This window comes from Aythya fuligula, chromosome 1 (genome assembly GCF_009819795.1).
Source record: "Aythya fuligula isolate bAytFul2 chromosome 1, bAytFul2.pri, whole genome shotgun sequence".
NCBI lineage: Eukaryota > Metazoa > Chordata > Aves > Anseriformes > Anatidae > Aythya > Aythya fuligula.
Window position 1 is genome coordinate 126,496,460 of NC_045559.1, and position 15,084 is coordinate 126,511,543.

The 15,084-nt window shown below is 38.0% G+C and overlaps 1 protein-coding gene across 4 annotated transcripts in view; it reads right to left on the reverse strand.

The window, feature by feature from the left end:
• Window positions 1-15,084, reverse strand: part of CDKL5 (cyclin dependent kinase like 5) — a 126,896-nt gene that overhangs the window by 70,282 nt on the left and 41,530 nt on the right. For all 4 annotated transcript variants that reach the window (XM_032181524.1, XM_032181514.1, XM_032181534.1 and 1 more), the window contains exons 2-3: window positions 12,329-12,557; window positions 11,799-11,833 (exon numbers count right to left, since the gene is read on the reverse strand). In XM_032181524.1, coding sequence (XP_032037415.1) covers window positions 11,799-11,833; window positions 12,329-12,392 — 99 coding nt within the window. In that variant the 5' untranslated portion in view covers window positions 12,393-12,557. The remainder of the gene's footprint in view (window positions 1-11,798; window positions 11,834-12,328; window positions 12,558-15,084) is intronic.

A 15,084-nucleotide genomic window follows, 5' to 3' on the forward strand; every position in this document is an offset into this window, starting at 1 on the left:
GACTTTGTAAATCTAAAGTTGTCATATGTTGTGTCCCCCCCCCTCCAATTAAACTAAAAGAAGCTTAAATATATACCCTTTAGAATAAGGAATGCTAACATAAAATTGGATTTCTTTATCAAAAGTAAGGAGCAGATGAATTGAGCTTTATTGCCAAGGTGCACCTAAATATAGCAAATCAAAACTATGTGTTCCAGAGAGTTGTAGTCTTATAAAACACATATATTACTTTCTGCTATCTGTACAGACAAGTAGCATAAAGAATGCTTGCAGTTCTGTACAAACCTGTAACATCTGCTGTGAGCTGAAGGAAACCTGCTAAGTCCTTCCAGACAGAAGCACTGAGCACTCTGCAGTCTCAACAGTATCACCTCTGCTCTAGAGCTCAGACTGGCCAGCCGCTGTATCCAAAATGCTTTCATCATCATACTCTGATGCCAGGCTTGTCTAATCCCTTAGGCTTTTAGCTGAGATCTAACACCATACAGGGTAAGTGCAATTACTAACTTCTTTTGCAGGTATTTTTACCAACACAAACATTTGAAACAGTTGTAATGTTATAAACCAAAAATACTATCCCTTCTTCCCCGTTTATTGTTATCCCATTTTTGAGTGAGAAATAAACACTGCTATACCTTAAAAGGAGTACTTCTAGTCAAAAACACAACCAACGATTTCTAGTCAAAAAAGAAAAAGAGTTTCCTATATTTTTAAAAGGGCATCCCACCAATTAGAAGTTACACAAAACTATGTAATTATGTAAAATAACTTTAACCAGGACATTCAGAAGGACAATTTACTATTTAAAAACGTACTGCAATCCTTTCTGATGAAAAATAATTGTACCTAGAAAAGCCTATAGTTTCTAAATAAAGTGAAATACTGGGCAAGCTTCTGCTATTTCTGTCAATGTTTTACCTTCACTGTCAAGTGTTCCTTTTCCAGAACTCCTAGTCCAAAAAAAAAAAAAAAAAAGCTTTAAATTCACAAAACAATTAAGGAAATAATGTAATTGGTACATCCAAGATACTTATCTTGTGTGGTAATATTTTAGGTCAACTTGGTTTCTACAAATAATTTTGAAAACCAGCCAGATGATCCAGATCCATCCACCTTTACCATAGTACATTTAATACTGAACTTCTCAAAAACTGAATTGTGCTTTTATTGGCCTTTATTTAAATACAGTGTCCAGAGATCAGTGATTAACCTAGCTTTCTTAGAGCTGCTCGCATGTCCTACAGAAGTTTAAGAAGTCCATAAGAACCCTTCAAAAGACAACTAGACAACTAACCTAAAATTTAAAAATTCAGCTTTTTTGCATCAAGTATGCTACACAGTACTTTGCAATTTGATGACAAGACTAAACTATAATCCAATATTCAAGCAACTTCATACTACTACAGATGTAGTTCTGTAATTAGCCATATGTTGCTGCTTCTCCTATACATCAATTTTCATTATCTATGAATTACCTAGCCTGCATCACCAGTTTCCTAATGATCCAAGTCCCTACATCAGGTCTTAAATCCTCATTTCTTCTTATACAGCTTTTAAGAAATACTGCAGTCAGGTTCATAACTTTATTTTTTCTAGTGTAGTATATTCTTTCTCGCAAAAAAATGAAAAATTTACATGGACAGTTTTGCTTTGTATGTTTATGACATACACTTAAATTTTCACTGACAGTGCATTAGAATGAGATACAGAACTACGAGCTGTTCGCAATTAAAACCATTAGGGGCAGCCACACAACACACTGCTGCAGGTCTGAATATGTTTCCTGTATTAATCCAGGTGTGATGATATGCAACCCATTTGCAGATGGAAGCTACTACTAAGGAGCTTGTCTATTTACTGGCAATCTTCCAAGGAAAAGTGTTATCTGCAATAATAAGCAGCAATCCTTCATTTAAAAAACAGTACCCATAGCAGGAATTCATGCAGCCCATTATGCACAAGTCCATCAGAAAGACACGCCATTCCTCTAAGAAATAAAAGAAAAAGCATCACAGATGTCAGGTTAATCTACAACGGTTAATGTGACAAAGAAGCTGGAAGTGTGACTAAAAATACTGATCTCTTCTCCCTCTCCATGTAACAAATCACTTATCTTTGACTTAAGTCAAGAGCCACCAGCAACACACTTCACATATCCTTGCCAAGGCAAGGTGTACTGCTGCTGCTATTTTTAACTTCGGCTTATATGCCACTCATACCGCAACAACGCGGGTAACTGAAGGACAAGGTGTTAGATTATGTATTTACTCCTGCTCCCTCTTCTTGTTTGGAAAATCTTGTGCAGCATCAGGTCTCCCCGCACTCAGCTTTGCACTGCAGGAATGCCATTACCCAATGTCCCACTTAAGCCATCCCGATCTGTGGCACTGCGAACACCACCCTCACACTGCGCTGCTTTGAATTCAACCCTCCTGAAAACAAGAATCTTAATATCTCCTCCTACACCGAATTAGCTTTCTCTTCTCCGAAAGCTCTCATCTTTCTCCCACACCTCCCATTTCTAAAATAGGCTTTGGGGAGGAAAAAAAGAGGGAATGCCATTTTTGAATACTGCCTACTGCCGAACATCTGAGCAGCATTCATTAACATGACAAGCACCAAGGTGGAGGCAACGGGATGGAGTATCATACAAGGGCCCTTTCTCACAGCTGCCTGGTACCCTGTCATAAAAGACTTAAAGAGGGAAAAAAAAAACAAACAACTGCAGACATGATCGCAGCACCATCCCATTGAAATGACTACAGACAGACTGACAAATGTCAGCACTAAGGCACCTGTCTTCCACTAGTGCCACTAGGGTGTTTATTTCCATGCCTGACAAGTAGCCAGCTGTCCTTTCAAACCAGGTATCTCAGCAATTTGAATTTTATCCTCCATTCTTGACAACTGTCTGATGTTTGAAGCAGTAACAGTACATACATGAATCTTCCATGCAATTAAAAAAAACAAAAACAAAACAGGTTTTCACTGATATCAGCATTTAAAATTTACAATATGATGCTAATTTGATTGTTTTGCCCTGCCATAGGGAACTGAGAAGGACTATGGAAAAAGCTCGGGTTCAGGTATAGACAACGCATCAATGAAAAAATGAAAGCTTTAGAAACTTTCAACACCATATTAGCATCTACCCTGCAAAGCTAAAAGAGTTTATGACATGCCATTTATCTACAGGTACAGAAAAATGGTTCCTGAAGTGAATTACCACTTACCAAATTCGCCTCTCACTGCTGCACTCAAATGCCACGGAAAGTTTCCAAAAGAAATACTATAGACCTAGTATTTCAAAACGGAGCTCTGTAAGGAATTCAGGAGGTTATTCATTGCCTAATGGTGAAGTTGAAGCAAGTGGTTATCAGAGTGATAAGATCTGCAGCACTACAGCTTGCCTAATAGCTGTATTTTCTTTGCATAAAACTCAAAACAACAGACCTCAACTCTGTTACAAACATTTACTACTGGCATACACCATTTACTTCAAAAGCTTGGCGTAATTTCACCGTATGGATTTCACACAAGTTTCAGCACAAAAAGCATCAGGGAGTTGTGCTTTAGCCTAAGGAACAACATTAAGTGCAATAATCCTCCATATGCACGCTACCATTACTGGAAGAAAACGGTGCACTGTACAGAGGTTTGCCCTTGACCGTGATAAAAACAATCACCTTGCCACACAGCCAAACCACACTTGATCAGTAGGGAAAAGTCAGCAATGCTGCCTTTGATTTTACTTGTAACTAAAATCAAAGATCAGCAAAATTTTTGAGGATGAAGCAGAGGCAGCAACAAGGTATCACGTTTTCACCATTACTGTTGCCATCTGACGTATAAATCAGTAGGATTTGGCAGTGTACTTTTTACCCGTTTTTAGGTGAAGGATAGCCAACTCTAAATTGATGGCATTTAAAAAAAAATTGTATAAGGACAAAATACTTTATACAGTATACAGAAATACCAGTTAACACTTCAAACACTACACATGGACAAGTAGATGACAAAGGACGGGTTGCTTTAAATATGAGATACAGTTATAAAAAAAAAAAAAAAAAAAATCAACACCACTGCTGGCATAATCTGTGCTAGAATATTCTGATGATAATTACTTCCCAGTAGCACCGTAGCAATTAGAGGCTGTGAATACCATAGGGATTATCACAACATGCTTGTCCTGTTGTTACATCCTTCCCTTCAATATCTGTTGTTTACCTCTAACAAAGCCACTTTTTACGATGCTGAGCTGAACTAAACTCATCCAACTCAAAATGATTATTCTTAGGTATATCAGGGTAATAAACAATAAAAGTTTGTGTATTAATCAGCTTTCAGCTTTAGCCTGAAACAGTACGACTGATTGCTTCAAAATGCTCCTGACATAATTCAGATTTCACTGAGAAGTCCTAATCTTGAAAGTCAATTGTATAAGAAAAAAATATTTAAAGCATGCTTTGCATGGAGTCACTTGCCACACAATGCTAAATGCTTTTCAAGGTTATCTTTTATTGCTTACCACTTCAGTGTGTTTTCGATAACTTTTAATAGCAGTAATTTCACATCTACCTTCAGATTATTCATTAAAACGTTGAATAGCCATATGGTACCTACAATCCTTCTCTATCAAGAACAGACAAAAAAAATACCTCTCCTTAGCTCCCTACTAAGAGACCTTAAAGCAACTGTCAATCAGCCAGTTCTTATATCCACACAGCCTTAAAAACCTAGAATTATACAGAAAATTTTATTAAAATCTTGTGCAGTTCTCACTCATAAGTGAACTGTCACATACATACATAGCTTCCTTCAACTCTACATGATTTGAATGAAGAAATCTGGTTCACCTGACAAGACCTACTTCCCACAACTCTATATACTGCTTTTTGTTCTTGATTAAGCAACTTTTCCATAGCTAAGCATTGGAGTAGTGTGAACTCAAGCATCTTTTGCTGTCTAGATACAATTTCTGAATAAGGGCACAGTCCTTTAAAATTATCACAGTATTAGAGAAGTATAGTAAAATAGGAACACCAACAACCAGAAGCTTTTGAATCAGCACAGCTCATCTTCTGGGGCTCAAATACCAGACAATCCTAGTTTCTTCTCTAGCTGAGTAGCTGAAACCTCCTAATACCTCCCTCACATTGAGGATTATAACATTAAGGGGAAAAAAGGAAATGCAGCCATCATTAATTTGCGTTCATTTGGAGAACGTAGATTTTTTTTTTAACTCATTATTTAATTTCTCAATAATCCAAACAGGAAATACTGTCAAAACAGTAAACCAAATTAAAAGACAAAGAGTTGTGTAGAAGATAATACCAAAAAAATAATGTTGACAATAAACCCTAACGAAGACTATTATTCAGCCCAAGTACTTGGCTTAGCACATGCTGGAGAGCTCCAGGAGCCTTGCAAGCCACATCCAAAGCAAGAGTTTCAGTAGTGTCAACACACTGCAGATAAACACAACTTCTATGAACACTTACTTTTTAATTCTGTCACTAAAGGGAAACTTGTCAACACAAGAAGAAGGGTCGGCAGTGAGAACAGTAAGAACATCAATAACATCAGCAGACACATGAGTCTGAGAAGGGATTCTAACACCTACCAGTCAAATTCAGAATTTGATGTCTATGATAAATATCAGATGCACTCCAAATTTCCTACGAGCATGACACTCTTTCCCTCTGGGAAAGCAACATGACCAGACCAAACTTCAGATACCTATACACAAATGCAAGTGTCAAGGGAAACAGGAGGAACAGGGAGTCAACCCTGATTTCTGCAACTGTGCACTGTTATCCTAGAACTGTTACCTCAGTGAGATCACTCCTTAGGGTTACACATCATGTGGTGGGATAGGCTGCATGACTGGTGCCATGAACAGATGCACAGAATATTTCAGGAAGATGAGCTAAGAAAGCAGGGAGATTCTTGCAAAGGAGAGGCTTGAAGGCAAGGACATTTGCTTTGAAATGTGGAAGAAAGCCAAAAGTTTTTGCCTGAGGGTTAGAGGACTGAACAGCAGAAGTGGCATTAGGGTGGACATCTGTTTCAAAACACTTGTTCAAGAAAGCAAAATAGGTAAAATATTTTTAAATAGAAGCCTTACAAGAAATTCCAGTTTTAACAGGGGACTTTGAGCACTCCGTATCTGCTGAAAGGGCAATACAGGATGCCTATAAGGAGATTTTGGGAAGATGCAGAAAGCAGTTTCTTGGTAACCCATCAGTGAACCAACAGAAACATGAAAGTTTCTGAGGTACATGGCCTCAGAGGCAGTGACAACGTGCAGTCATCCTGACCAGAAGACCGCAGTACATCAAGGAGTTAGTGATCCATGTCACAGCTAACAAGATTTATGCAAAACAGAGACCTGAAGGCCTGTGCTGAGCTATGCTGCAGGTACAGCTTGGCCTCCAGGTCTGTGGTGTTCTGCATAAATCCCTTGGCCACAGGATAAACTCAGCCAGCTCCTCGTACAGAAGGTGCCTGCGGGCAGCTCTGACTCTGTACTTGTGATTATGACACTTGCATGCCCTTGCCTTTATCTAGAAGCACAGCAAGAAGCTCTCACACAAACAGCCATTCTGTTTGACAGCAGAAATTATTAATGGAGTTGTTTTCTTGTAAGAAAGTCCTGTGGTAGCTCAAATTATGACAATGGCATAACCCCTTCTCCAGGCAGTCTGCACAGCGTGCTACAGACCGATCAGAGGCCCCTTTGACACTGCACAACTCCAGGTTCCAGTATCTCATGGGATGTAAGATTGTCTCTATTATTCTCACTTTCTTTACATGGTTAGGCTTAATATATATCATTTTAAATGATACTATACAGAGCATGAGTGCCTTTCTCACTGGGGTTACAAGGGAACAGCATCCCTGATGTCAAATGCCATGATATAGGGGAATTCAAGATGCTGGAAGAACTGAACAAGAAAAACAGCATAATTACAACCTTGGACCTTCAAAAGGTTTTATCCTTATTCAAGATTCAAGACCAAAAATATTTACTCTTATTCAAGGATCTGCTTAGAGACAGCCTTAAACAGTAAAGGAGTCTAGGAGAGCTGGCTGTTCTTCAAGGGAGACTTCCTCAAAGCACAGGAAAAGCCCACTCCAACATGCAAAACACTGGGAAAATTGTCTCGAGTTGGCCAGCACTGGTGTACAGGGAATTCCTGGCAGAGCTCCAACACAAAGAAGTAGTGCACACAACATGGAAGCAGAGATGAGCTACCTGGAGGCACAAAGAAACTTTCCTGCAGCGCGTCTGGGTTGTGTTTCAAAAGCCAAAGCTCAGACCAGCTGAAAAACTGTAAATGCAGATGGCAAAGTAAAGGGTTTTAATAGGTAAAGCAAAGGGAAGGCCAAGGAACCTGTGACCCTGCTGTTCAGTAATGCTAGAAGACATGGGAAGAGCTGAGTTACTCAAGTGAGATTTAGTGATTATGTCCCATAAACATATCCATTATATTTTTGAATGACTAGGCTGCAGGTTTCTTAAAAAGCAATATAAATATTTTTCAGATATTCTGAGACACATACAAAATTTGTCTGAAGACAACGACAGTATTAGTGAGGGCTCAAACAGGACAAAATTAAATATCAGGTAAAGATGAAAATGCCTTTATGTATTAAACCTACTGAAAAGGTTATTCGTCATTATTCTTTGAGGCACTGAAGTAGCCAAGTGATTCTATAAACTAAAGTTTATTTTCACTTGTTTTTAATAAGCGAATTCAGTGATGTTTACCTTAAAGAAGAAGGTATAAAAATATCTCAAATACAATAAAGAACAACCAAAACCAGATACGCTTCTAAAATGAAAGACCAGAAAAACATCTTATCAGGCAGGAGATGTTGTACATGCAAGAAGAGCTGGCATTACTTTTCTAAATCATTAAACTGCACCCCCTCAGGCTCCAAAGACTCTGTAAACACACAGCACATAGCAAGGGAATGAACAAGGCTGGGAGACTCAATAAAATTCTAGCAGGCTTTTAGAGAATTCGTGTTACCACATCCCTTCTTGCACACCCTCCTGCCTTGTCCCCAGAGCGCATTGGTTTGGGGGAGGCAAATTCCCCTAGGCATATTTTCAGTGTTTTTCTCCTGCCTTAGAGGGATCAGTTTTAGGGATCTAGGTGTTTTGTGCTTGTCTAGTAAATAAAGAATAGACTGCATCTTAAGAAACAATAATGAAGTCGTGCTCTGAAGACAAAACGTCCATGTTTCTTGCAGAACTGCATCTGGATGAAAATTCAAGTGAACGTTGATAAAACACTGCTTAGATAAAACACTTACGCATGTTCTGCAAATGAGAACTAAAGAAGAAGTCAGAATCAATACTTTCAAGCTAGACATGCCATATTAATGTCTCTGAATTGACCCCCAGAAGTTCAAATCCTTCTTCCTCTCCAACCTGACCCCATGGCAAATTGTCTCACTAATGAAGAACAACGTTATGACCTTGTCTACCTGGACACCATATCCATCCACTTTTCTCAGTGGTCCAAGGATGTATTAACCCCATTTCTACAAACTCCTGCTACTTACAGCTACAGTTTTCAACTTTCTCTCCTACATACACAGTTTATTATCTCCTGGTGTATTTATACATTCCCCTTTCACAACTACATCTAAGCTAACTTTCCTCCCCCCTCAGCATCATTTCTTAGTGTGTTCATCTTTGGGTACCCTATAGCTTTCCTACAGCACTGTCCCATCATTTTATTGATTTTAAGCCAGAGCGTTGTTCTATTAGCTCCATATACTGATATCAGATTTCTCCTAATGCTTTGTGCTTAAGTCCCTAATAAGGATTATTGGGGTGGGCAGGGTATTATTAAGGACAACCCTGCATGAAGCTGCAATTTTGCACTGTAAAGTGAAAAGGGGATGGTGGTTTTATGTAAAAGACAAATACTGACCGATCTTAAACATGAACAAAGACTCTTTTTCTTAGCCATGACCTCTGACACTGCTAAACTGTTCAAATTGTTTTTGTTTTCAGAAAAGACAGATGATATACCGTAAATTAGCCAAGACATAGTATTTTACTATTTTTTCATGAAAATAAAATATATTTCATGTTTTCAAATATATTCCTGTATATTTCTTTATGAAATGTCTTCTCATAAAAAAGCTTCTCAGAACATCAGATCTGCTTTATCATAGCATTAGCATTATTTGTATTAGCTTCATGTCAGGAAAAAAATAGATAAATAACCGCTATGCACAAGTAGCAATAAAGAATTTGTAATAAAAATATGCTATATAATAATGTAAACACAGTCATTCTAGATGAGCTACTCTAGCTTTCCTGATAATGTTCCCTTATCAAAGAAAAAAAGTCATATAATAATGACAAGGTATTTGTTCCTTAGTCCATTCCCTCCAACTTATATCCATTTATTAATGCCACTGAAATGTACGGGTACAAAAAGCTACATATTTATTGAAGCACTACTGTATTATGTTGCAAAATTGATGCAATTAAGGACCAGCTCCTCATTTCATGCAAATTTTACCCTCTCACCAACACAATGGAAATGAGTTGACTTAAAGTCGTTGAAAATCTGCTGCTTGAATATTACCACTGTTTGTAAAGATGAATATAAGTACTTCTGCATTCAAATTCTTAAACGTAATTGTTAGCTTTGTACAAAAAGAAAAGCAGTATATGCTGAGGGAACATGACCAAGGATGGCCTCATATACACAATACAGCTTAAAAAAAAAAAAAAAAAAAAAGAGAGATCCAGAAAGCACAAAAACTAGATGACGTTCCAGTGTGGGTTTCTTACGTGGCACTGAAAAGGCACTCAAAATTAATGGTGCTACCTGCAGACATATCACGGGGAAGAACCACTTAAAAAAGAACATTATTTTTAAGCAAAGCCGATCAGCAGTGAAACAGTAAAAATAAAACAAAACATACCCTTGCATTTGCAGGTAATTATGTTAAGGCTGCACAAAAGTGAATGCTTACGTACTTTTTAATATAACTTTCCTACTTGTATACAAAAACAGTTCTTGATCAAGGAGAACAATTACATATATCACCCTGCAATACGGTTTTCTTCTTTTATATGCGAGCAATTTTTCATAATGCAGCAGGCATTATGTATTTGTGCTGTACCTTGCAAAATAGCTCAGGACAAGTCCCTCTCAATATTTGCAAATGTATAATAGGAAAAAGTAAAGACGAGCATCAGCCAGAGGAAGTCCAGGGGAAAGAGAGACATATCCAAGTATCCAAGTTTAATTTTCTGATATTCTTTTTCACTAAAACAGATAGCCCCTAGACTCGTCTGCTTTTAGAGACTGGGGGAGGGGCTTGACTTAATTAAGTAAAAATCATAATTCAGTGAGCTTAAAATATTGGAAATCCTTTGTCTTAGCAAACACACTTGCTAGAAATGTTAATAGCTAACAGTCTGTTTTAGAGTATTAATGTTGTTTCAATTAAGTTTGAAGTTGCAGAAAAAATGCTGCAGTAACTACCCAAAAAATTAGATCCTTCAATGAAATTCAGCATTTTTTCACTGGCTGTATGAAGAAGCACCTCCCACTGCTAACAGAAAACCATTCTTCTCTGGTCATCTGGCATACTGTAAGGTATCCATATCCAAGTCAGAACAATGTTTATCAATCATTTTAATCAGGTATTTTTTTAATTTTTATAGCCACTGTTAATATACACTAGGTAAGAATGTAACCACAAAGCTCTACCTTGGTTTTACTGAAGGTAAGAGATGATTATCTTACCATGTACTATTCTAAAAATCTCAGAAGTTAAAAAACAAACAAACAAAAAAACCCTACACTTACTTTCTAAAAATTGTTCTAAAAGGGTAGGTAAACCTTATTGCATAGCAAGGCCCCAGCTCTGTATTCTCAGTACAACAATGTAAGCCACTCCAAATATAACTACATTTCCTGTGCAAAAGAACTTGTTTGTGTGATAAAAGCCACTGCAGGAATGTAGGTCCTCTGCAGCGTTAACGTTTTCTAGAACAAGGTACGAATACATAAAAAAAATCCTTTTATGTATTCTTGGGTCGTTACAAATGAATCATTCTATGATTCAGGAATGTTTTGCTTTAGGGAAGTAAAAGGTATTTTATTATGACTACACGGCAGTTCCAAAGACAGCAAACTAGTTCCTTGCTGATGAGTAGAAGGTACAGATATATCCAACTTATACAACACTTCTGATAGCATTGATAATTTGCCAGAATTCCCTTTTCTCTGAAAAAGGTTCTACCCTACCCCCTCCTTTAAAAAACAAACAAACAAAACCCATTTCATTTTCTTCCAGATTAAATTCAACGAGCATAGAAGTAAACTGCTTTCTTACTGCATTTTAATTGTCCAGCAACAGCTGTGGAAATGACTTGTAGATCCCCCTCCTCCCCAAGAGGAGTGCATGCTCATATAGCAGTATTGGAAAATTAATTCAATATTCAAATTGAGACAGAGTAAACTGCACTCCGATTTTATTTTTAAGAAAACTTTCTTAGTTGAGATGAGTGAAACATTACTGACACTTCACAGATTTCAGGCAAATATTAAATGCTAAAAAAAAAATGGGTTTTGGTACTCTATATAGCTGTTTCCTCCGACAGTACTGCAATTAAAAATCTGAATAACTGATTGCAAAAGTCCTGCCCAATTGCAACACATCTGATGCATAGCAACACCTCAGTTCTCATGAGAAGTCATTGTTTCACCCAAACACCAACATTTATCTCTGACTTAAAGCAATTTACTTACCTTGTGTCTGCATTTAAGTACAACGCCATAGGCTCCTGAAACAAAGAAAATAGGAATCAAATCAGAAAATCATCTCAAATCAGAAATAAGCAGGAAAATACAGATCTTCAGTCATCTCCAGGCTGCAGAGATAATAGTGTTCCCAGTACCATCCTAAACTTGCACCTTACCAAATTTTTGTGCACTGAAAATTAAAAAGGTTACAAAGTAATTGGGTTTTAAAACACTAAAATGATTTTTAAATATACTAAGAAGTTGGATAATTTACATCTATCCTGTATCATTTAAGAGATTAATACAAAAAGCTTAAACAAAACTGTCCCATTCCTCCGCCCCTTCTTTTTTTTTTTTCATCTTCCAAACATTTCCTTCAATCTGAGATGGAAATTAGTAGCTCTACAGAATAAGCGGATGTTTCTTAACATTTGCATAAAAGCAGTATTTTGCAAATGAAAATTTCTTATAATTAAAAGGACTAAATAATTTCTCAATAAAAAACAAATTAGAATTTTTATAAAGATACTACTTACCTTCACCTACAACCCCAAGGATCTCAAATTTATTCATCACATTACCAATGTTAGGAATCTTCATCAAGACAAATTCTTCTTACAGTAAGAGCCACAAAACATGGCACAATGGGGAGCGTCCAAATGTCTTGCAAAAGGCAATTGTGAAAAGACTCTTGGGAAAAAAAATCCACCTTGATCAACTGGACTTCTTACGTGCTTTCCTATTTTCTAGACAGTCAGTATCTTCCTGGAGGGGGAAAAAAGAGGAAATAGTATACTAAGTAACTTGTTTTATTTCAGTAAATATAGCAGTGATTTATATATATCAAAACAATATTGTCCAACATTAATGGTAGCAGACAATTTACTTCCACTTTTCACAGCCAATAGAACTTACACATTTGATCCATGATACACATTGCTGTCTGAGAACAGCTAGCTTTGTAATCCTGCACTGTGACTATTAAAATAATAACTTGTAGGAAGAAATTTTATGTAAGACAGAAGCAAGCCAAGGTGTTGATAGGAACTACCTCAGTGAACAAAAAATACTCCTTTAATTACCTATGTTCTCACTTCATTTTACATTGACAGATAGTTACAAAAACAAGTTGGTTTTTATCACTTTATTATTTGTCCTCTGTAATAGCAAAAAGGATAAGGCACAAAGGACACTAAACAACAGGAAGCATCCTGCTATTATTTCCTATGATTGCTTAAAAAATTCAAGGAAACTGTTTGTTAGACTGACTAGCAATCAGTTCTAGAAAATTAATTCCTCTATCAATTCATTTAATGGAGGTGTAATAAGAAGTAAATAACTTTTTCACAGATTTCCCACCCTCCCCTGGTGTTTTTCAAACATGGAAGGAGCCATAGGTTAGATCAAGCAACTATATACAGGGAAATCAACAAAGTATTTTCTGTCTCTTCGTTTTAGAGTTCAATCGTACCTCCTGTAGAAGTTTAACAAATAGAAGTTTAACAAATGAAACATCTAGGTTTGTTTTTGCCAATTCAAACTGCTTTTTTGCCCCTAATCTTACGGCATATATCCCATGGCCTAAAATAGGGGAAAAAAGCTAATAGTTACACTGTGAAATGGCAATAGCAGATTTTTACACTTCAGTGATCTGAGAACAGGAGTACTCATAAGGAACAAGATGGCAGGATAGAGGTGAATTTACCTAATTAACTTATGTGTAATGAGCAAGCACGGGCTAATGACACTGGGTTTGGCTTAGACGAAGAGGAAGTCTCATTGTTATTTTACGGTAAGCTGTGGGTGCTGGCCAAAAGCCTTGTGTTGACCCAGTCAAGTATAATAAAAAAGGACAACGCAATAGTGGAAAGAAATCAATGATGCTAGCCCGAACAAGACAAAGGGAGGTATTTTGTTGTTGCTGTTAGTATTTCAAAAGCAACTCCAGAGCTAACCAAGCCAGTATTTTGGAAACAAACTTGGGAAAGAAAGCAGTGACATCTCAATCAAAAGGGATGGCTGGTTGGTTGTAAGTTACCCAGTCCCTAATGGATTATTTCAGTGTTTGATTTACTGTTTTAATCAATCATTTTTTTTTTCTAAGCTTGCCTGGTTTATAAAATACCCTCTTCTTTTTCAATGCAGGTTCCTCTCCCCACATTCATCATTTCTGAAATTCTCAGAAATTACTTTAAACTGCATAAGCCTCTAACTAGTGATCCACGCTTATATAAATAAAGATTTCTGCAAGTGTCTTCAGTATGGATCTTTTTGGTATTTTTACTGGGAATAAAGGCTAGATTTGCAAGCAGCTATCCTTTCACCCTGCAACACAGTGCTGCGTGCCTCCCTCTCCTGCCACCACATCCTCTTCCCTTTTCTTTCAGGGGGAATTTGGAGCGGCAGGAAGGCAGCTGGCTCCTTACACCGTTGCTCCTGGATGCATGTTATCTAGGGCAGCATGCCTACGCTTCCTGAAAGGCAGGAGTCTGACAGGCACGTCTCCATGTCCACCCACCAGCCGTGATGCACTCTGACCGTCCCAAGGAAGCACACAAACTGGTTTCTCAGATTCTACCCGAGCAGCACCGTGACAGACCGCTGATATAACTGCCCATACTGGGGAACTCCCAGAAGAAAAGGCCACTTGAGCGGCCTGCCTCTTCTGCACTACTCCCAGTCTCACCACCATGTATTCCCCTGCTGAAAGCACTTTGTGGAAAGCTCATCCTGAAGCGAGCAGGACTGGTCATGAAGAGAAGTGAAACGGCCCACAGCAGCAGCAAGGATCCACAGCCCGGTACTTCGTGCCCCGACTTGGTGACGCAGCTCAAGCCAGGCACTAGCTCAAACTCATCCCTCCCACGACAGTGGTGAATCCAGGCTGGCTGGGCCCACCTCATCCCTTCCTACTCCACTGCTCAAGTGTTATTTAGTGTAACTGAGAGGCATGGAAAGCAGGCCTTATTTGTGTATTGCACACACGAAGCTCGGCTTTGTCCTACAACTAGGCCAGAGAAGAGCCGCCCGTAACGCTCCCCTCATTTTCTCTCAGAGGAACAACCCCAGCTACCTCATGACAGGAGATACACACTTGGTTGAGATCTTTGCCACAAAAAGCTCCCGAAAGACCAAAAATAATCATTATGAATATTTCAGCCTCTGCCTGCTGCTAAAAATACTTGCTCCATGACAGCACCCATTGAACTTTCTGGGATCAGTCTGCTTTCTGAAAGGTGCTGGCCTTGTTAAGACTTAAAAAATCATTATTCTTACAGGAAATCTGGTAATA